This window comes from Anopheles nili, chromosome X, assembly GCF_943737925.1.
Source record: "Anopheles nili chromosome X, idAnoNiliSN_F5_01, whole genome shotgun sequence".
Lineage (NCBI taxonomy): Eukaryota > Metazoa > Arthropoda > Insecta > Diptera > Culicidae > Anopheles > Anopheles nili.
Window position 1 is genome coordinate 5,132,770 of NC_071293.1, and position 22,600 is coordinate 5,155,369.

Consider the following 22,600-nt stretch of genomic DNA (forward strand, 5'->3'; position numbering starts at 1 on the left):
CATTTTAGGTTATGTTGCTCGGTGCTCGGGCGACCCATTCGCAGTGCTTATGTGAGGATTTAAACACCCATGACTCACCATACCGGTGGTAATTTCAACCTTTCAACCGTGCAATAACCCAGCAATCCACCGATGGCGAATTGGCAGCAGTTCAGCGAGCTAACCGCTCTGCTGGAAAAGGTGAAGCTGTCCACCAAAGGCAGCGAGGTGTTGTTACAAAAGTTTTACACCGCCTTCGAATCGTCTCGTCAAGCATGCCCACAGGTAAGTATAGCAAACGTACGTTCCATCTTTTCCAGTTTATGAACACGATCCTCTTCCCAAGCAGGAAACCCGCTCATCGATATATCCCTTGTTACGGCTGTTGGTGCCCGCATTTGACCACATTCGGAAGGCGTACGGGTTACGAGAGCGCACCTTGGCGGAAGCGTACATCAACGCCCTTTCGCTGGATCGCCGCAGCGAGGAAGTACAGCAATTGCTCACAGCTGGCGGATCACGTGATCTTGCGGATCGTCTGGGGCCACTTCTGCAAGGCCGATGTCCTGCCGTTGGCAACCTCACGATAGCGGACGTAAATGAGCACCTAGATCAGATAGGCACCGGTCGGCAGGCTGCCCGAGATGCGCTTGTGCAGTTGATCGAGCGTGGCTCATCCCTTGATCAACGTTGGATCGTGCGGATTGTCCTCCGGAATTTACGTCTCGGTGTGAGCAACAGGCGTGTTTTGCAGCTTTATCATCCGAGCGCACCAACCCTCTATGACACCACGAGCGATCTGCGGCGGGTTGTGGAGCTGGTGGAGAGTGGTGATGTTCCGGAACCGGACGGACCAGCCGGTCAGTCGGGTCTCATACAGCTGATGCACTTCGTGCGGCCAATGCTGTGCCAGCGAGTGGAACTGAATCAAGTCGGTGAATTGCTGCGCCGGGGCGTATACTGGCTCGAAACGAAGATGGACGGCGAAAGGTTTCAGGTGCACCGGAATGGGGATCAGTTTCGGTATTACTCACGCAACGGACACGATTACAGCAAGGCATTCGGTGCGACACCGGATCAGCTCGACGGGACACTCACGCCTTTGCTGGAGCAACTACTCGCTTCCACCGCCCGGGAGGTGATCCTTGACGGTGAAATGATGGTGTTCGATCGGCGCGACCTCCATTATCGGGATAAATGCGACGGAACGGATGTAAAAGCGCTGCGTGTCGGTGATGCCAACCTCCGGCCATGCTTCTGCGTGTACGACGTGCTGTATTACAACGGGCGGCCTTTAACCGGGGTACCATACGCCGAACGTGCCCGTTTACTATCCGAGATCGTCGTCCGGGAGCAGGTTGGTTTCGTGCAACGTTGCTCACGGGAACGCGTCCGTGATCCGGAACACCTGCTCGAGCTTGTTAACGGCGCGATTGATGCCCATCAGGAAGGAGTCGTTCTGAAGCGCGAGGATGCACCTTACCAGCCAAATCGCCGTGCCGGAACTGGCTGGTATAAAATCAAGCCAGACTACATCGCGGGATTGGTAACGGACTTTGATCTGCTCGTGTTGGGCGGTTTCCGGAGTCGCTGGCGGACGTCTGTAAATGCGCTGCTGGTGGGAGTGATGGCCCCAGGAGGGGGTTATCGTTCGGTTGCGAGGGTTTCCAGTGGATTGGGGGTTGTCGAATGGCAACAACTTGGAAGGACACTTGGACCACACTGGCGTACGGAACCGGTTGTTGGGTTGGATTGTGGCCAAACATCACCGGATATGTGGATCGAACCGAGTGTCTCGTTGGTGCTGCAGCTTAAAGGCTCCGAGCTGGTACGGAATGATGCGTACGCTGCTGGGTACACGATCCGGTTTCCACGGATCGTGGCCATACGGCCCGACAAGCTACCGGATGAAGTATGCACGCTGGAAGAGCTCGAACGGTTAGCGAACACCTCATCGGATGTGGTGACTCGAAAGGCCACAAAACTCGCCCAGCGTCACGTCACCATCGAGGACCTTGATGCGCCTTCCGTACCATCGAAATCGTCAAGGAAACGTGGTGCTCTTCAGCTGAACAACGAGACAGTGAAACCAAAGCACGAACCGACGCCTCTCCCGGATGGGATGTTGCAAGGAAGAGACGTGTGTGTGATGAGCGGAGAAGCACCACCGGGTTCGGGGACGGTTGAAGCATTGGAAGGGCTGGTACGGCGGCACGGAGGAAGACCAGTGGCCAACCCGAGTAGTAACACATACGCCATCGTAGCCGGCCGGGAGACATTTAAGGTGCGCAAATACATGGACACCGGACGATGGGACGTGGTGCGTCCGGAATGGTTGCTTCGGGCCGGTTTAGAAGGACATCTGGAGCGGTTCCGACCGGCGGATATGCTCGTTGCTACTGAACCAACCCGCACGTGGCTTGCAGAGCGTTATGATCGCTACGGTGACTCATACACGCGGCCTGTTTCACCGACCTCGTTTAACGCTCTTCTTCGTCAAATGGGCACCGGGGGTGGGAAGGGTGCTGAGTACGTCCCACTCAGTGAGGGTGAGGTCCTTGTTGCGGAACGGGCGTTATTAGGAGGCTCCTCTCGCCAGCGCCTTTTCTGGGGTCTTACCGGTCGGTTGTTTCGTGGGGCGGAAGTCGACGAGTTGCTGGTGGAGGGTTACCGGAATCAGCGGGCGTTGCTGAGGTTTGTGCGGAATGGTGGCCGCTGGTTGCGTGACACCGAACCCGGTCCGGCAGGGTATGTGTTCGTGGGAAAAGGAACTATCACGAAGGATGCGATCCGATGGGTGCGTGAAATTGAAAGTCCCACGAAGAATGGTCACCGACAGTTGATCCTTACCACCGATTGGATTGGCCAGTCGCTCGAAAAAGGACGACTGTGTGATCCGGACAGGTTCACACTCGATTGATCAAGGACTCCTGTGATAGGACTTATGTCCTGTCTGTCACCTGAGCGAGTGAACGAAAAATTACTACAAGTTTTTGAATGCTTGAACATCAAAGAAGCTTTCCATAATTCATATAGCATTAAGTTAGCACCATTCATATACTTATAATAAGTGCATATTGCAACTAAAAAAACGAATAGAAACAAAATGTCGCTCATGAAGTTTAGGAAATGGATTTGAACTGAAAAGAGCCAGTTTGTTGTTACGGTTTTTCAATGTAATTTTGCAGTTCAAACAAATGTAATTTGGCTCTTTGAACTTAAAAGATTGCCTTTCACGGGCCAGGGTAATATGCTTTATTATTTAACTAGTCTACTTTTCTTACGCAAGCTAGCAGCTTAAGAGATGTGCCCGCTGTATTAATTAGAGTACATTACAGGCAGTTCGTATCTGTTTTTGGGAAAATCTATGCTTATTTTGTAAAGTATTATAGGTTTATATTTCCTCCTTCATGGTGCACTCAGTAAAATGATCACTAATGCCTTCTCCATAAATGATTGAACAACCATTACGGGTAAAACTGAAGGTCTGTCTGGCTATCTTCAAATGTTCAAGTTGCTGGATAAGTCACGGTAGTTAGCTCAAGTAGTTGTACATTAATGTTACTTTCTACACCGATTGTGCCGATTGGAGCCATCAAAATAAAACCAAAATAAACAGAATTTTAACGAAGAAGACTATCTTTTTTTATATATCCTTCGACGGGCCGAAGAATTTGAGCTATGTTGCTTGCCGCTAATTAAGTCCCTTGGAAAGTGTCGGTTGCTGAATACTTTACTGCAAAAAAAAATCCAGAAAGGAAAGTGCACCAAGAGGAACTAAAAATATTTTCCTTTTTATAATCTGTATCATTAAATGAGTATTACTCATCGGAAATGCCACATTAAGAAAGGAAACATGAACGAGGTAGTAATACGAAGACAAACAGTAAAGACCCCAAAGAAAAAAGAAATGAATTTCCATCTTTTTCTCTCCATTTGATAGCATGCTAAATCTACCCATTTTAAGGAACATCATCCCTTGCTCACCTACCCTTTCACCGGCTCCGCAAAAGGAGAACCGGAACATCCTTAGACGATCCCGTTTTGATGGAAATGAAACACGACACGCGTACATGTATCGAGCCACGCGCATCCGAGCGTGCACGTGGGAGTGTTGTGGTTTGTATTTCCATTTCACGAAGTATACTTCAAAACAATATAATTCTTTTCGCATAAATAAGTTCCTTTTCCACGCTGCAAATACACTCCTTTTAGCTCTGTGTGCTCTAGTTTCTATTCTTTTGCAATTGAAATAGGGTTCTCGTTCCCTCTGTTTTTTTGTTTTGTCGTTAACGTTGTTTACGTTTTGTAAGAAAGAAGAAAAAAACCTGCCAGAAACCTCTAACGCCTGCAAAGAAACCAGTGTGCATTGAGTTTCCTTCCTTTAATCAATTCCTATCCATTGGGGGGGAGGGCTTCGAGCGAGCTCTCGCACACGCGTCGTCGTAGCTGTGTATGTGTGTTATATTAGATTGAGACTTTTCTTACATATTTCCGTATCATGCCGGTTCTTTTATGATTGAAAAGAAAGAGAAAAGTCAAAAAAATTTAAAGAAATAAACGAAGCACTGGAAGAGGCTTCTAAAACTCGCGAACTTGAAACGAAAAGTAAAAAAAAAACATACACATACTTGTCTCTCGCTTGCTCGCCCTATAGCTTTCTCGTGTATAATTTGAATCTCGTGAATGAGTAAGGAGCAGAATAAGCTCGTAGAAAAGTTAATGAAAAAAAAGATGGTTGATAGCAAAATGGCTGCCGATTGAGTTCCGTCGCCTGTAGGCGTGTGGTTAAGACAACAGCAACGAGGGTAACATTATCTTATTAACCGAACGTTTTTTTGGGGTTATGTCGCATGATTGCTGCCGCCGCCGTCGCCGCCGTGTAGGGGAAAAAAAAGGACACCTACTCTTTTACCCTATTGATGTCCAGCTTGTCGTCCTCCTGTGTCTCCCCACCCGGTAGCAGCACTTCCGCGACCTCCGCCACCACCTTCAACATCGTCTTTAGCGCGGAAACGGCCGCACCTGCCGCCTTGGTGGTCACATTGGCGGCTTCCGCCACCTTGGTGGCCACCGCCGCCGCCTCCTCCTTCGGTACCTTGGCCACATCCAACGTCAAACTGACCGTCTCCTCCGCCGCGCTCGTTGTCGCCTTGGCCGCGTCTGTGGCCGCCTGCACGGCACCCCGCAACAACGCCCGCTTCGCGTCCCGCGGTGTCGCTGGTTCATCCGCGGGCGGTTGCTTATCGGCGGTGGCGATGGCGGTGGTGGGGAGCTCGAACTTGGCCGCCATTCTGGCTGCCGCATTGTGGATGATCAGGGCGACCTCCAGCGAAAAGCGGGCGGCTTCCGAGGCCGTGTCCGCGATCCGGTCAGCCACCTCGGCGACATCCTGCAGGCAGTTGGGCAGCTGCAGGAATTGGCCCGTCAGGGACACCGCTTCAACCGCGGCTGCCACCGCTTTTGCGGACCGCTCCTCCGCGCTTGCCACCAGCTCCTTTGCCCCGTACAGTGGAGATTCCTTTTCCATCCGGGCGGAGTAGCCACCGTCGTGACGGCGCCGTTGGAGCAGCTCACACTTCAGCTCGACCTGCTTCGGTTCGGCACCGCCCTTCTGTGGTACCGCGATGCGCATGTGGGCCAGCTTCTGCAGCAGCTCGTCCGCCAGCGTTTGCTCTTCGGCGTCGTCCTGCTTCGAAAAGATGAGCATACATTTCCCGTACCGGCCCTTGTTGATCTTCGCCGGGTAGCAGTCCCGGGCGCGCAGCTCGTCCTTGAAGTCCTTGAAGCGCACCGAGAACATGTTCGATACGCGGATTCGAACGCCCGCCTGCAGGTGCGGCTTTGGCTGGCGATTGGGGCGAGCTTCCGGTGGACCACCACCGGGGCCACCACCCGACCGTGCCTTACCTCCCGTTCGCATCCGCCCACCCTGTTTCGGTGCGTCCTGCGGGCGCGGCTCGCTACTTCCACCATTCTCACCGTCCTTCTGCTCGTACTCTGGCCCGCCTTCGTGGCCGGTGTTGCGGTTTCGGCGCGTATTGAACCGCTTCCGGCGCATCCTGCCCGAGCCCCGCTCGCCACCAGCCTCGCCCTCGCCCGCCTCGTCGCCCTCCTTCGAGTCGGCGTGGCCGTTGCGGGTGTACCGCCGGCGACGATTGTTCGTCCTGCGCCGCTCCGAATGACCACCGGTCGCGCCCCCATGCGTGCGCGTCTTCCGGAAGCTCTCCACATCCGTGTCCTCCTCCTTCAGCACGATCACCTGACCCTCCGCCTCCAGGCGTTCCTTCATCCGTTTCAGCACCCGTACGACTTCCAGCCGGCGGGACGAAAGCAGGTTCCACTGGACACCGATGGCGCGCGGTTCCTTTCGCGGCGGGACCCGCACCACTCGCGTCGGCGTGACGATCAGATCGACGGTGAAATCGTACGGCTGGAACAGCTCATTCGGTAGCGTGTCATACAGCTGCTCGTCGGCCACCGTCGTCGCGATCACCGTCTTCGCTGTGATCGCACCGAGGCTCATCAGGATCGCAATCTCGAGATCGACGTAACCGTTGCCTTTGCCAATGCGCTGGCCAGTTTGCGAAACGGCCACACAACCCACCACAACCATGTCGAGTGGTTCCATTTGATCGATACCTAAAAAAGCAGATGAAGGGAACGAATGAGTCGGTGGGTGTGTGTGTGTGTGTGTGAGAGAGATTGTCACGAGGTGGGCACACAAATAGGTTAAAAGCTATCCCCATGTTCATCCAGCTCTCAGCTATCAGCGGTTGAACTGCAAACACCGTCTCAAGGGCGCGGTGTCTTATCAACATCCCTTAGCAGCGTTTCATCCCCTCCCCTCACACCTCCCGCAACACGCACCGAGCTCCTCGTATGTGTCCTCGCCGCCCAGCATCTTAACGATACGTTTCTGTTGCACCAGCGACACCTCCTCCTCCTCTCCGCCGCCGCCCTTCGGCATCTTGATCTTCGCGTACAGGTAGTCGGATTTTTGCGACGGTGCCACAAACAGCGTTTTGTTCGTCTTGAGCGCGATCAGCTTCACCGTCTCCTGTGCCATGTCGATGTTAACCTTAACGTTCTCTGGAAGATGTGGAGGGGAAATGTAACGTTTATAATTAACCTTGCGTCGCTTACTACGTCGGGAGGGAGGAGAGTCACTTACTGGCTTCCTTAAACTCGGGTGTTTCGGCCAACCGTTCGGCGGTTTGTTCCGCTTCCGGGAAGAACGGTATCTTTCTGTTGATGAAGTTGTTCGAGGGAAGACCCTGCGGGAAGAGGCGTATTCGCATGGCCGTCCACACTTCCTGCCGGTAGGAAGCCTTGCTGGGGGTTGTTGCTTCATTGCTTTCTGCACACCAGAGGAAGCGGAAACCGAAAAAGAGAAAGTGGAGAAAAATAGCCGATTAGTGTGCTGCTAAATGTAAGGACGTTTCTTGACGAGCGGAAAGGATCTGTTTCATTTCACTCCACCCTCTATAAAGTGAACTTTAGACACTTTAGACTCTTTTCTTTTCACATCCGCCTATGGGGGGGTTGAAAAATGAAACGTTAACGGTTTTTTTATTGCATTTGCAGTTTCACGAGATCCGCTAACGCGGATTGCCAGTCAGCGAATTGCATTTTATAGATAAAGAGGTGCATTTTTTTCTGTGTGAACGGATGCGATAAATGCCGTAAAAAGATGCGGTGGTGAATGACTTCATGGTGAGTGAGCTATTTTATCATCATCTGAATCAGGGCCACCACGTGACAGCGTAAACAAACGCTCGCGTAAACAAAATAGCCCTTTCGCTGTAGTTATCGTGCTTTATTTCGCAGAGTGGTTAAAAAAGGTCATGCAGAGAATTTTCCGCAATTCGCCTTGGCAAAGAAAGAAACCACAATCGGCGCAATCTTGAATAACAAATGCGATTATTCATCATATGCCCTCCATGCTTGTTTTAAAGGAAGTTATGCTATAATATTTCCAATCGATGGCACGTCGTTTAGCTTCTAAAAAACTAGATGAAAAGGATATTCTCTGGAGGTTAAAAAAGCAATTAACTTGGTAAGAAAACAGATACGCAAAATTGCAATATAAAATGCAAGAAAACAAACGGAAGGGTGAGATGATGAGCTAGGTTTGCATGGTTGATAGTTGAATTCCTTCCACCCTTTGCAGCAACCTTCCCCCAGCAACGTGTTGTGTCTTGAAGGCTGATGGAAGAATGGTTTATTGAGACGCCAGACGAAGGAACATATATTGATTGCAGATCCGGTGGTTGATGGAAGATCTCCGTTTTCCTTTGCGCCTTTGGTAGGTCCTGGATCGTTCTGCGGAACCTTTTGCTCAACCACACCCCCCGTATGTTCGATGTAAGAATGTACCGAGCGGGAAAAGCGACTGCGCTGGACGTGAAGGGTAAAAGGTGATGAGGAAGGGGGTAGAGGGGGCGGGGGAGAGAAGAAAACCCCCACCGAGAACTCGCGGGGGATGAGAAAGCGAAGCTGCGCTATTTTGGGTAGTTGCAATTTCTGCCCCGCTTTTGCGACTACATGCAACCAAAAGAAAGAAGAAAAAAAGCAACAAAAAATAAAAGAAAGAGACACAACCGAGACGATTGTGAGGAGTGAAAAAGAACCCCAATCGGTCGCAGTGCCGTGCAATCGGTTCGGAATGTGGGTGTCCTTATATGCCCGAGTGCACACACCACTGCAAAAACCAAACGCTGCAAAGGTGTGGTCTCTCTGATCGTGAGGATGGAGGGGTAGTGGTAGGGCGGGGGGGGGGGGGGTGTTCGGAAACGGAAAAGGCGGTTGGATGCGATTTCTCCGAGCACGCGCTGCCTTCCCTTGCCCAAGATGTACCACACACCCACCCACTCATCCCCTCTCCCAATGGGGTCGATTGAAATGATCTCATCGAAACCGGTCGGCCCCACACCGCTCTCTCTCTCTCCCTCTCACTCTCTCTTCTCGGATGAGCTGAGGGCAATGAAAATCCAACCACACACACACTCGCCGTGTGCCGTTTCCTGACGATATTCGGATGCTCGGTGAGAGCGTTTGAATTCTCGCTGGATGGATACATGACATCGTGACGTGATTAGAAAAATAAGAAAAAGAAAAATAATGACATCCCGGAAGAGGGGCCTGGAACACTCATGATCATGATCCACGCGTCAAAAGACACACGCACACACGATCGCGAATGTGCATGGGGTCGCGAGGATCGATTAAACGGTGGCGTTCATCACGCGGTACACGCGTGCGTCTCACGCTCTCACCATGCAGTGGTTCTCACCCTCATGCCCACTGCCGTCATGTTTCGCCATTTGATTGTTAATTTATCGATCTTCCGCTGCGTGTGGGGGTTTTTGTGATACAAAATTGAAAAAGCAGATACCAAAAGAACAAAAAGCCAACCCACTGCACATCGCGGAGTGTGCGCGCGTGCGCAATGCATCTCCAAACTCACTCACCCAGCGTGAGAACAAGAGCGAAGCGTGGTGAGATGATCATCACGAGCGGTACTCACGGCTCACGGGAAGCTGCCAAAAGCGCTCACCACGGTCCACGCTCTCTCTCTCTCTCTCTCGTTGGTGTGCGTGCGCAACCGAGCGAGTTGGTTTCCCCCCAGGCTAGCTGATTGATCGTCAGCGCTGGACGCACTTTTAGCGCTCTCGAACACGCGCCTACACGCGGTGTTTTCTGACGGGTGCGTTTGCGTGCGTGTGTAAGTAGCCCGAACGCCGGAGAAGAAAGGTAGCACCGACCTTTTTTTGGGGGGGATTGCCTTCATTATCAGCCATTTTGCGGCACACACCCGATCAGGCGGAAGGGAAAGCAGCACACCGGGCTTTATCGACTGAACACCGAGGGATGTAAGGGAGGAGGGGAGGGAGGGGGGGGTGAGGCTGGGTGGTTCACGATCGGTGATTTTCCGTGCCGAAGGAGTGAGAGAAGAACAAAGAAAACAACAAAAAAAAACGAAACCATTTTCGAAAGGAGAGCACGCGCTTTTGTTGTTGCTATTCCCAAAGGGTGAAGATCGATTCGAAAACGCTTACAATCGCTGCATGTTACAGCAGTTTCATGCAAAAACAAATATGTTAATAAAATACCAATCATTCGATGAATCATACGATGGGGTACGAGCCAAAATAAATCGCGAAAAAGTAAACCCCCACGCCCGATTGCCGAGCACATGACGTTTTGCCTGACGTCACCAAACAAAAACAAATAAATACGACATTCAAAATGCACGGCTCGACTAAACGGTCCAGGTTCGCGTATGTGGGCTAAACGCTCACTTTTCTCCGTCGTTGGATGATCGAACTGGCAAGCAAATGTTCTATTTCACATTCCCTACGGCGTAGGGCCTACGCTAAATGCGAAAACAAACTCCCAGGGGCCTCCCACGGACCGGGCGAAAACATTGAACTCCTGCGCCAAGAGTGTTACGGCGCGTGTTCACCTATCGGACAGAATAAGGGAGTTGACACTCGGTCAGAATGATGATGAGCTTGTTGGTTTGATCCGAGTAATGGACACGCAAAACTTACGTGGTGTTTATTGCACTCGTTTGTACAGCCTGGTCCGATAGGTGGACACGCGCCATTAAACGCAACACCGATGAAAGCCTACAGCTGGAGTCAGCCACACGCCGGGTGGGTTATATTTTCCAACACAGGAAATTGCACGCCAATGGCTAGTGGGCATTTGTCTTCCCTCCCGGTTTGTGTGTGTGTGTTTACCTGCACATGCACCGGGGCTCGTATCTCGCCCTTCCAGCTTTGGGGAGATAAACCAATATCATCTTTTCACGAGATGTTTCTTGATTAGGGAGTTCGAAGCTACCGCGAGAAATACCGCGTGCCTCTCCAGTGCGTGCGTTTGGGTGTGTGCACGCGCCCCAAAACACAGGAAAAACACGCGCACACACACGCAAGCGCGCGATTTCGGTTCACCGGAAGGAAAAGTGTAGAGATGGGCATGCGTGCGTGGGGGACCGGGTGGCGGACGCACCTCCCCCGCCACTCGGGCGTTTCCGGGCAAAGGTGATACGAAAATAAAAATGATTTCACACCGCAACGATGGAGTGCGAAAGAAGAAAAAAAAACGGTCAGCGAAATTGTACGCCAACAACCGGTGGTGAAATGCGACCATAGCCGTTTCGCGGGTGAGTGGTGAGATGAGTGTGAGCATCTTCTACGCCGGCCTAAAACACGGCTCACCACCATTCGGTGGTGAGTGCCAGAACCCAACCGTGAGCAATATGCATGCCGGCGTCGCGAGCGTGTGTTGGTGCGTTAGATGCAAAAGTGAAAAAGCAAGCGTCGAATTGGGCGAAAAATCTCACGAAGCGACGAAAAAGATCGCACGCACGGCCGATCCGGTTCCGGTTTTTGTGAGTTCTCATCCGCAGTTTGAATGATCGGCGGAACCGTTTTTGACTTACCCATCGCTGGCGGATGCTTCGCAACGTCTTCCTCGGGTTCGCTGGCGACCATTTTAGAATGTACCGCTTATTGCGGGCAGCTGGCTAGTTGCGATGAGAGTGTGGTTGGAAGGTGCGAAACAATCAGTACACCTATGTCGCTCTTCTCTTCGTTCGGCGGGCGCTCTACGGGGAACAATAATAACAACAAAAATTGGCAATAAGATGATAGCGGAGTGAAATTGTAACGCGTTATGCTTTTTGTAGGCCCGCGCCCTCGCCTAGCCCACCAACACACTCGATCCACACGCACACGGGCACCATGCACGCACTCTTTTCACTCTCGCGCTCTCTCTCTCTCTCTCGCCATCGCTCTAGCGGGATCCAAATGAAACCGACTCGCACGCGCACAGTCGTATGCGTTTTGAATGTCTCGGCCCGATGTGTGCGTGTGCCGTCGGTGTGGAGTGCGTGCATGTTCATACGTGTTTCTTTTTTCGTTTTTCTTTGCGTAGGTGCTAGATGGTTGCCTCGGAACCGCCGAAACACCGCTGGAGTGAAGAAATAGTCAAGCATCGTCCAACGGATGGCTACTAAAATGCGCATCCGGCGTGGCACCCGCCATTGATGCGATGGCGTCCTAACGGTGACCTACCGGTGCACACAAACATGGGGAGCAAGGCTCGCAACACACACTGAAAGCGTGGCCTCGCGCGATGCTGCGTATACGTACGTTTTTGATTTGCTCCTGTGGCCGGAATTCCGTTGCTAGGATGGTGGGTTTGATGGTCGGTAACCTGGTAAGGATATCGGGTTTATCACTACGTACTCGCGTGTACGTATACTACCCGGTCTCACACACACGCACACTACGAAAGCCGCAAATCCTTGCCGCGGGCACACGCGCGCGCGCACACACAAGTGCACGATGTCACCGGACTTTCCGCTTACTGCTCAGATTAAGGATAGCAAGGAGCGGATGATATTCGAGGTTATGATACAAGCGCAAAAATGCAATTGTCCTTGCCTAACGGAACCGACCGGTGACAAAACGTGATCGAACCGTTAGAAATCGTTACTCAACGCGGGAACTTCGAAAAAACACGTCCAAGCACACTGAAGGTAGAATTCGAAATGCGTTGCAATGAACAACGAGTGTGCGAGTTGCGAGCGACGCGGCTACTTTTATTTCTCTCTCGTTTTTTTTCTCGTTCTCTCTCGCGCGCGCGTGGAGTGTTTGTCATTGGGTCATTACATTTATTCTGTTTACTACTCTACATAATTGAACTCTAATCGCAACAATTTTAAAGTCAAACAACGATGAAATATCAAAACAAATAAAGATTTTTTAATAACACTAGAAATAGAAAAATGGGGCTATAGATTGCACGCCATGTATCATATTCGATATTATATTGACTAGCAATAATTCCAGTATGAAATAAAAAAACCACAAAGTGATAGAAACATTAATTTAACCATCAAATCGATCCAAACATGAATTGTTCGATATTAGTTGTCGTTTTAAAGCAGCATATTCCCACTGTGGCTCTCTTGTTGAACGGAACTTCTCGGATCAGGTCTCTCTTGCTCACGAACTGAATCTGTTTCACTCTCTTTCTTCTTCCGCTCACGCATAATAAATACATCACTTATTTGGGGTTCATTGTAGCCCTGATTTCGAGATGTCAAGATTTTTGAGGTTACAGTGGTGAATAACGTCAAATGGTGAATTTGCAATGCGTGAAAGAATAATAAAGATAAACTGAAATGTCCGTTGATAGAATTGAATCAAATGCTATTCCGTAAATAGTAACAAATAAAATGTAACATTTGTTAAGGTGCACTGCTGTACATCTAAGAGACATTTATAAATAATTTATAAATAAAACAGTATGACGTTATAATAGCATGCAAATTATGTAGTACATGTATAGTATTACTGTTAAGGTTTACCAGCATAAAACATAGTGGTGATTCAGGTTCATACCAGTTTTCATAATTTTATTTAAGCTTCAACCATGCGCATGTAATTGTCTGCCGCAATAATAAAATTTTAAATACAATCAAATCAAACCATTCTGTGAATGGATTATATATATATGTATATATATATATATATATATATATATATATATATATATATATATATATATATATATATATATATATATATATATATATATATATATATATATATATATATATATATATATATATATATATATATATATATATATATATATAAACTATCCTAAAAGTCGTCACTTGTCGGAAGCCAAAATGCCATGTTAGTGCAAGCGGACGCCAGCATCATAAACTTGGGATTAAACTTCACGCATTGCACCGGACCAGAATGATCGCCATTAAGGACACAAATTTTATACCCGGTGTCGGCATGCCACACATGCACTCGACCATCTGTGCTGCCGGAAAATACAAACTGTGAGTCCGGACTGAAAGAAGCTTCAATGGGAGTTCCCTTGTTGTTGAAAAGTCCTGTGGAAGAATTTGGAAGAATTATGGCTACACTTCCCACGTGTATAATTGCGAGCGCTTACCAGTGAAAGTCTGTAAAGGCGTTCCATGAAATGCATCGATCAGTCGTATTATTGACCCATTCGTACTGATAAGGATCGTCTTGCCATCCCTTGAAAATTTCAACCCTATCCAGTCACACTGCTTCTCCTGGTTAAGTTTGAAAGTAACGAATGGTCCTTTATCGAACGATCGAAGATCGTACAGCTTAATGCATTCCGAGTTGACACCGGCCGCAAAGATGAGACCCTCCGGATCGTAAGCTGCAACAGGTCGTCCGTTCAGCTGTATTACCCCCTGGCAGTTGGGCGAACGGAGGTCCCACAGCCGGAGCGTTTGATCGAGCGAACCGGACAGGAAAGTATCCTCCACCGGGGACACATTCAGCGAGATAACCTTCTTGGTGTGTCCGGGAAAGTATCGCAGGTATTTATTGTCATGCAGGCTCAGGTACCGGATAGTGTCGTCCACCTTTGTCGAACTGTGTATCGCCATGTTGTTGGTGTGTGTAAAATGAATTTGATCTACTCCGTACTTCTTGGAGTTAACCGTTCGAATCTGCGTGCCTTTCTCGCAATCATACAGTACAATCTGATCGTCTTCACTGCACGAGATGAGCATCTCGCCATTGGCAGTAAAGTTGAGGGAATTAATTTTATCGGTGTTCTCGCGGAATACCTTCGCAACCTTGAAACTCCGCACGACGGAATCAATCAGTTTCATTTTCGGTACATCCATTTATCTCGGTTTTGCGTTAGAAAGATTTAAAAGATTCACACATAGACACTGCTTGTTTGCTGTTCAAATGGGTTTTAACGGCGAAGAGAAACTACCGAGCCGTGGAAGCCGGCGCAGCTGCCATTGGTTAACACTCACAGTAAATTGGCGTGCCTTGACGCTTTGCTGTCAAAACAATTGCGGAAACGAAAACCAAACAAACTCCCCTCTTTTTAGGGTTTCAGCAGCCCTGCTGCACCGTGAAATGTTGAACTATGAAGCGCAAAGTGGTCAATTTTAAGGAAAATGCAATTTATTAAAAAAAGGCACATTTTTGGAATACAATTTACTTACAATACACCAGTAAACTATCTCCACAGCATTATTAAAAGAGAAAAAAAACAATACAATTGGGAGAAAACTATTTTTTACTAATTTTTTTAAAATTCCTCACATGTCTATTTGTCGAGCAATTGGAAAACGAACATTTGGAGGCGGTATATAAACGTAATATTTTGCTAGAGAAGTATCAGCATTTTTATCAAGTATAGTAGGGCATTCATGAAATAGTTTGTTTATAATGATCATATATAAAAAAATATAATTCTCTACATAATTTAACGGCCTGTGGTTGTGACATATGTGCATTTTGACGTTTTAGTTCGACAGTAGCTATTCGTGGATATAAAAGAACAGTGTGGACGATTCTTTTGAATGCCGTGGATTGTTGCAGATCTCTGCGTTCCAGTGAAAACAATCCTTCGTTGCAATACGTTGTTTATTGTGCGCGTGTTTTTGGTTGTGTAAATCCCGCTTTTTTATGAAGTTATCGCACACAGTTTCTCATCCTAACATTTGTATGTTTTGTGCGTTGTTTGAATACGAAGTAAAGTTAAACTGAAATTAATTTAATCTTTTACATTGTAGGCTTTACACCGTAAGCTGTATTGTCGCTGCCTCCTGTGATTCATAGCAAGAGCAAATCGACTATCGTACGCGATCGATTTCGAAAAACCCATCGCAATTGTGACACACAGGCATTGTCATTGCGAGCAAGGCATCCCATCGGTCTTTCAAAACACAGCACAATGGAACAGAATGACGAAGCTGGACCGTCTAGTGATCGCTCAAAGTGGATCACCCTAAACGTTGGTGGTAAAATTTTCACCACAACCCGGCTGACGCTGACAAACCGCGAACCGGACAGTATGATCGCTCGGATGTTTGCGCAGGATCAGATGAACCCGTCGGAACGCGATGCACAGGGTGCGTACCTCATCGATCGCAACGGGCAGTACTTCCAGCCGATTTTAGACTATCTGCGCCACGGACAAATCATCTGCGACCAGCATGTGAACCTGCTGGGAATCATAGAGGAGGCTCGCTATTACGGGCTCGAGGGGCTGATACAGCTTATCCACAACAACCAGAAAGAGGACGTCATGCTCACGCGGTTGGACGTAATGCGGATCCTCGTCTCGTCACCGCACATGTCCGAGCTGCGCTTCCAGGGTGTTTACCTCGCCGGCATGGACTTATCGAATCTCGATCTCACCAACATTAACTTCAAATTTGCCTGCCTGGCGAACTGCAACCTGACGAACGCGAACCTCAGCCACTGCCTGCTGGAGCGCGCTGATCTGCGGCACGCCATTTTGGACGGAGCAAAGCTGGGCTCGGTGCTGGCGATGTGCGCAGATCTGGAGAATGCCTCGCTCCGGAACTGCGACTTCACTGATCCGGTTCATGGGTCGTGCAACCTGGAGAGTGCCAACTTGAAGGGGGCTACGATTGAAGGCAGCGCCATGGATGGTGTCAATTTGCGCGTGGCCAACCTGAAGTTCACCAACATGCGCAACTGCACACTGATCGATGCCAATATGGCTGGTGCCAACTTGGAGGTAATTTTCGATGGAACGTTGGTGGTTTCGGAAAGCTCATTCGTTCTCATATCCACAGGGCAGCGACTTGTCCGGAAGCAATCTGAAAGGTGCAAATCTTCGTGGTGCCAACCTAAAGGACGCACAGCTAGAGCTGATGATGGCCCCGATCCATCTGACGCAGATAGATATATATTGAACTGTTATTAGAGATATTAAGTAAGCGCGCGATGAACAATATTCGAGAACTGAACCTAAACAGTAAGAAGCGCACTATCGACACAGCGTGAATGCAGGGCTTTTGATTACATCGTTCGTAAACCCACGTTGTTAAAAGTTTCCTTTTTTTACGCCGCACGTTAAGAAGCAATATTGCGATTTGTGTGAGTTGCCTTACCGGACGGAGCTGTACATACATTTGAAGCGTTAGGTAGCGAAAACAGGCGCAACGAACGACATGCCATCGAAACTGCTAACGAGATACCAGCAGTTTATACGAATGTATTAATTTTCTTTTTCCAACGTTACACTTTAAGTGGCGGATCGCTATATTTTCTTACCTTTGTTTGAATTTCTTTCTCGGCACGGATAATCATTCCAGTGTTCACAATTATATTAACTGACAATTTCATTATCGTTACTAACATGAGCCAGCAGCCAGAATTTATTACTTTCATACTCGTCAGAATTGGATTATGTTGAATTTTGCTTAGAAAAACTAGAAAAGTTTCGATGAGGCTCATAATATCTTATTTCTTACTTTGTATTGTTTCATGAATAAAATTGACATGAAAACTTAATATACAATCGTTGTTATTTAAGCGTTGTGTTTGATATATTTAGGTATGGCCTGTTTCATAGGTAAGGGTTCTACCTACTAGTTAGTAACGCAGTTAATTTAAGTGATAAAAGTGATTTTATTTTCCTATATCTATACGCATGCATGGAATATAAAATCCCCCCTTCTATCAGCGTTCTCCTGTTCGCGTTGGCAGTCGATGCAGTGGACTTTGTTCGATAGTTCTCTACGCTTCCGTAGGGTCGATGTTTGGCCTTAGAAACCCTACCATCCGTTTGTGATTGCCCTAACCTAGACTAAACATCCGTTCGCGCAGCTTGTGCGCACGTTGCTGATGAGACAAATTCATCGTCTTCCGGACGTTGCGTTGGGGCGCGTATGTTGCTGATGTGACAGAGTTTAATCGTCTTTGGTTTCCATCCGTCGCGACGCTCTCGAATCCAATATTGCTGACGGAGGAATCTGATCTGGAACTGTCTAGTTTGAAGTACCTTGTGACGCTGCCACGCGCCATGGTTTGCCTTTTCGGTTTCATTCACCGGTTGAGTCAGCTGATGACTTGCCTGCACCATTCGATTCCTTCTCCTTTGTTATTCGCAAGTCAATTCTTTCGACAAAGCCGATTGACAAGTAGCCACAAACGTTTGGAATTGAGCTGGTTACAGCTATTTGCTCAACTGCGTGTGCTCTTGCTCGTTCATCTTTTTCGTTAACCTTTCCCCCTTTCCACGGAAAAAGGGGTTTCTCCTTGTCTGAATCGTTGCGCACGAGAGCTTCTTATCGGGTTATACATCCGCCAAAATGTTTTATTTCTTCCGTCCATCCATCTGCGTACTTCTCATCTCCTAGATCTTGTTAGTTTTCAATGATAGAAGTTTAAATTTCTCCCCGCCTCATCTCGAGGGCTATTTGTTTGGCGGAATCCCTTTTTTTGCTTCCATCATAAGAAGTAGCAACCGGCAATTCGGCTCTAACGAGGCACATCAGGAAGGTAGGATTATAAGCAGCGTTCGGTGCCGCGTTTGTGGTTCAATAACACTACCCATCTCCATCCCTGTGACCGGTCCCTATTATCTCTTCCAGCCTTCCCCACCGTAACCCCTCCACTCCTTCGGCGTATGACGGAAACGAAGGAAATCCTGTAATATCGCACATAATCCTTTAACGCGCTGCGGACGCCGGACGGCCCTTTTTTCATCCTTGGCTGATTTTTTCGCTTCGTTTGGCTGCTCATCCCAGCTGGCGGGTTGGCGGAAGGGCTGAAGGGAGGAGACGCCGGACCGTGTTTTGCTGCCCTCTCCGTGCCCTTCCACTAATCGCCACAGACCGCAACCCTTTTCCCGACGGTTTCGAGGGACGATTTAAAACAACGGATCGAATCCTTTGAAACATCCACCGGAAAATCATTACCGCACCTGTTCCGGCGGAACCGTCCCGTGCGAGGAGGCACATAGGAGGCAGATCGGAAGGGTTTGGTGGATGTTTTTTTTTTCTCTGCTCAACTCCTGGTTCCAGGGATAGAGCAACTTCCGCCGGACCAAAAAATTGCCACCCTCCGCTGAGGACCTAGCTAATGTTTCCGGGAAGGGTTTTTTTTCCCATTCGCATTTTCCCGTCCAATTTTTCCCGGTTGAAAATGGAAAGAAAAGCGCAGCACTAATGAGCGATGCTTTGCTCGTTGTTCGACATTTGCTATTCGATAGTTGGCCACGCTTTTTCGCTCACGGTATCCCGGCGAGTGAAACTGTGCGCTTTTCCATTTCCGGTGGATCTCTCACGCCTGCCCGCATCCATTTCCTCTAGAGGGGTGCTTTTTGGTGGTGTTGAAAGAGCTAAGCTTTTTTTTGTTTGTTTTTGTTGCCGGTTCGTAACCCCCATCATTGCTTTGTAGGCTTAATCCACGCCCTGCGCTTGTATGCGGCGGGCTACGGCTGGCTTTAATGGTGGCGGATCGTGTCTTAAAATATTAATTTACACCAGCTCATCAATATTCATTGGCGAAAAGACAGTTAATGAGTTTTCCTTGCGCTGCTTCCGGGTTTTGCGCCCACCACCCACCGGGAGAGGCGGGAGACTGGGGTGGCTCTTTTCTCGAACCGCAAAACCCCAACCCCTAAAGCCCGTTGGGCCGTTTTTCGGGCTGAGCGGGTTTTAGGCGGATGTTTCGGACGCCATTGGGACGGCGCGGTTTCGAACTTTCATCCGGTAAATCATGAACCGCGAACCAAACGTCCATTACGCGGGTTTGGCCGCGCGGAAAACCGTGCTGGGTGGGATGGGAAGGAGCTTTGAATATTGACGAAGGGAGGATTTTACAACAAATAATTAAAAAAAGGACACACACACACACATTCTCACACAAAGCACCCCAATCAAGTTGGCTAAATAAGGGAGAGAAAGAAACGGAAACAAACACCAAACGCGAAAGGACAAAGCGCAAAGGACGAACGGGAGGAAGCTGTGCCAACACTTTCGGTCTAGTTTTGCGCTACGTCAGCCAATTTTCCTGACACGGCGGTAGGCGCGAGAAGGGAGTGAAATGAGAACGAAAAAATTGGAGAAAGAATGAAACGGCAACCGGACCAGAGAACACCCTCCGGAGATCAATCAAAAGTTTGCCCGGTTCCGTTCCTCCATCTGACGCGATTCCAGTGGAGTTGACGGGTGCTGGGGGTGGGAGGAGATGAAGAAAACCTCGCTTAGGGTTGGGTGGAGGAGTGGGTTGGCTGGTAGCTGTGTGATCCAGAGAACCGGCCTACCAAGGCCTGTTGGTCAGACGAAACCACACCAGAAGTCGCAGGCATCGTGGAGATGAACGAACGAGGTTCGTCAGGAAAGGTTATTTGTGCGTCTTGGGAATGTCCTTACGGGTGTGGAAAGGAAGGGGAGAGAACGAGCGAACGAGTTGCTTTGTTGTGGCACTTTTAGCTGCAGTTTTGAGAACCGGAAGTATGTTCAGGACGCTTCTCTTTAGAGTGTTAAGAGTTAAAGCTCGTGTACGGTGATGGGGATTTTGGAGAAGCAAGAGTGACACGTGGTCATGACACACATCCACATCAAACGTTGTCACAGTCACTGACGAGAGTGTATAAGCTCTAAATTCTACATCATTTTATCTCTCCCTCGCTCTTTTATTCCAAAACCTCATAAACCACGGCTAATGAACGAACTAGTCGGTAGATAACCGAGAAAGGGGCATAATTTGGAGATCCTGAGCAAAACGTTGGCCAGGAACACGCCTCCACCTCTCAAATGTTGACAGCTGCACGATCCACGGTATTCCCGCGTGACAGAAGTTAGCCTCAACATGTGTGCTCGTTGTGAACTGATACGTCCAAAAGCTCCAGGGACGTCAGTTGGCTAATTCGTTAAGCTAATAGAGTTTCAAAGTGCGTTCTTCTCCCGTTCCTCTATGCGCAGTTGAGGCAAAAAACGCAACTTTGCAGGCTCGGTATGTTCTGTTCAGCACTGGTTTGTGACCTCCCGGTCATTGCCCAACGCAATCACAACTTTGAACGTTATCGAAATTAAATTCAGTTACCCAAACAGTCCAACACGCGGATGTGCATTTCACGTGTCTGTATGGTATTTGAGCTTGCGTGCACGTGGGCTGTGGCTGTTGAGGGTGATTGCGTTTCAACCAGCTAGTGACGGAAGTTATTAAATCCTTCGTCTGACCTCGTGACGGATCTGGAACGCGACGCACTTGAAGGGTGAGGGCGGGTTAATCCCTAAGCCAAACAAACGCGCGAAGTGTTGAACACACAACGAATGTATCATTCGGCAGAGGATTGAACCCGTCCAGAAGTTGGAACCCAACCGACCGGTCAATCGATTTGCTGAAGCGTCAGGGCGTCCTATCCTCTGGAGCGAAGTTAGCGCCTGCGGTGGGAGGTTTGTGTGATGTTTGCCAGTGGTCGGGAGGGTCTTGCACCAACAGCTCCAGTCCGTAATTGAGCGCTCCGATTCGAACGACTCGCATGAGCGACAGACGTGACGTGGGTTTGTAGGAGCAAGCGAAAGGATGAAAGGGCATGGTAGACTTATTTGGAGAAGTTCAAACAATTAACTCGATTGGCGGAATAATTCGATTATCGCACTGCAGCGGACTGAGATGTTTCTCCATTCTGACATTCCAGCGAGATTCCCTACCATGGCCCGGTGGATTGTTGTTTTGATGTACAGAACGTGCCGTTTTTTGTTTTGCCCAAATCAAACCGCGGTGAATAACGATTTTTCTCCTTGCTTCTTAAGCTACTGGTTCGACCTGTTGAGCACCATCACGCTCTGTTTAGACACTGCGCTTCTTTCACGTCAGAAGTTTCCCCCTCAACTCAGCAAATTACTCGCCTATTTACGGCCAACTTTGGGAAGCTATTAAAATCATTTATATCCTCGTGCGGGAAGGCAGTTTTCCACTGACAATGAAGCTCCATCAGAAGAAACGCAAATGCGCAAACAATCAATCTGTGGCGGTATCTCGCAGTCGTTGATTCGCACAACACGTTGATAAGTACGAGTAGAGTCCTTTACGAGCACTAGTTGAAGCGTTATTTGGAGTTTCCACATAGGTATCTAGTGCTCAGATCGCACAAAGGGTGATCCAGATAGGATTACACTAATCTCATTTCAAGCCTCCCTTTCCCAACTGGTTACTGTTAATGAATACATCATCAAGAGCGCCTCCTCGCTCGATGTTGGCAGCTTGTGATTGTGCTGCGGTTGAGCAGTGATAGGCCCGCCTGTCGTTTGCTGTTTTGATAGGTTTCGCCTCGAACCGCCTGGCACGCTTCCGGTTTGATGGGGCTGTCGAAAATCGGCTGTCGAGACTGGACGAGCCGGAAGCGTTGGCGCCAGTGCCGTTGTGGTGTGAGGCTCAGTCTTCCCGGGCGCTGGACAGCGTGGTTTGCATCGGGTTCCGAAAATTCTCATTATTCCAACCGATTGACTATGGGCTCGGTTGGATGCGGTTCGCATCGAGTCGTGGCTAGCAACAAGTTCGTGCCTAGCTGCTGGAATGTAGGGAACTCTGATGGCACTCAGATTCCCAACGATGACCATCGTTCGAAATCAGTCATGCTGTACGGAATGTTGTGGAGTTTCTGCGACGATGGAGCTCTACATTGAGGCTATCTCATCGAAGAATTCCACTCCTTCGGCTGCATGTAAACAGGCCAATCGATGAATCGTGCATTCAAATTTTAGATGCAAGGTTCATTACAACTCGGCACGCATCCTTGTGTCGTCGCTCTGAAG

At 48.9% G+C, this 22,600-nt stretch overlaps 4 protein-coding genes across 4 annotated transcripts; 2 read left to right on the forward strand and 2 right to left on the reverse strand.

Moving 5' to 3' along the window:
- The first annotated feature begins 132 nt into the window (after positions 1-132).
- LOC128728519 (DNA ligase 4) lies at positions 133-2,899 on the forward strand. Its single transcript, XM_053822146.1, has 2 exons — positions 133-264; positions 326-2,899. The coding sequence occupies exons 1-2, from the start codon at positions 133-135 to the stop codon at positions 2,897-2,899; spliced, it is 2,706 nt and encodes a 901-aa protein (XP_053678121.1).
- Positions 2,900-4,055: 1,156 nt separating this feature from the next.
- On the reverse strand, positions 4,056-12,203 carry LOC128728520 (uncharacterized). The gene is made up of 5 exons (XM_053822147.1): positions 12,144-12,203; positions 11,432-11,596; positions 7,154-7,339; positions 6,850-7,071; positions 4,056-6,621 (listed from the first exon to the last, which is right to left on the reverse strand). Exons 2-5 carry the CDS (start codon positions 11,481-11,483, stop codon positions 4,883-4,885), a joined length of 2,199 nt encoding a protein of 732 aa, XP_053678122.1. The 5' UTR covers positions 11,484-11,596; positions 12,144-12,203; the 3' UTR covers positions 4,056-4,882.
- A 1,461-nt stretch (positions 12,204-13,664) lies between these two features.
- On the reverse strand, positions 13,665-14,671 carry LOC128728521 (WD repeat-containing protein 82-like). The gene is made up of 2 exons (XM_053822148.1): positions 13,972-14,671; positions 13,665-13,909 (listed from the first exon to the last, which is right to left on the reverse strand). The coding sequence occupies exons 1-2, from the start codon at positions 14,669-14,671 to the stop codon at positions 13,665-13,667; spliced, it is 945 nt and encodes a 314-aa protein (XP_053678123.1).
- Positions 14,672-15,858: 1,187 nt separating this feature from the next.
- On the forward strand, positions 15,859-16,838 carry LOC128728869 (BTB/POZ domain-containing protein KCTD9). Its single transcript, XM_053822519.1, has 2 exons — positions 15,859-16,566; positions 16,625-16,838. The coding sequence occupies exons 1-2, from the start codon at positions 15,874-15,876 to the stop codon at positions 16,742-16,744; spliced, it is 813 nt and encodes a 270-aa protein (XP_053678494.1). The 5' UTR covers positions 15,859-15,873; the 3' UTR covers positions 16,745-16,838.
- The last annotated feature ends 5,762 nt before the right edge of the window (positions 16,839-22,600 follow it).

Coding starts and splice junctions, on each gene's coding strand:
- LOC128728519 (XM_053822146.1), top strand. CDS start 133: ATGGCGAATTGGCAGCAGTTCAGCGAGCTAACCGCTCTGCTGGAAAAG. Junction 265..325: donor CTCGTCAAGCATGCCCACAG/GTAAGTATAGCA, acceptor CCTCTTCCCAAG/CAGGAAACCCGCTCATCGAT.
- LOC128728520 (XM_053822147.1), bottom strand. CDS start 11,483: ATGGTCGCCAGCGAACCCGAGGAAGACGTTGCGAAGCATCCGCCAGCG. Junction 7,340..11,431: donor GAAGCATCCGCCAGCGATGG/GTAAGTCAAAAA, acceptor TCTGGTGTGCAG/AAAGCAATGAAGCAACAACC. Junction 6,622..6,849: donor GGACACATACGAGGAGCTCG/GTGCGTGTTGCG, acceptor CTGCTTTTTTAG/GTATCGATCAAATGGAACCA.
- LOC128728521 (XM_053822148.1), bottom strand. CDS start 14,671: ATGAAACTGATTGATTCCGTCGTGCGGAGTTTCAAGGTTGCGAAGGTA. Junction 13,910..13,971: donor GCCTTTACAGACTTTCACTG/GTAAGCGCTCGC, acceptor ATTCTTCCACAG/GACTTTTCAACAACAAGGGA.
- LOC128728869 (XM_053822519.1), top strand. CDS start 15,874: ATGATCGCTCGGATGTTTGCGCAGGATCAGATGAACCCGTCGGAACGC. Junction 16,567..16,624: donor TGGCTGGTGCCAACTTGGAG/GTAATTTTCGAT, acceptor TCATATCCACAG/GGCAGCGACTTGTCCGGAAG.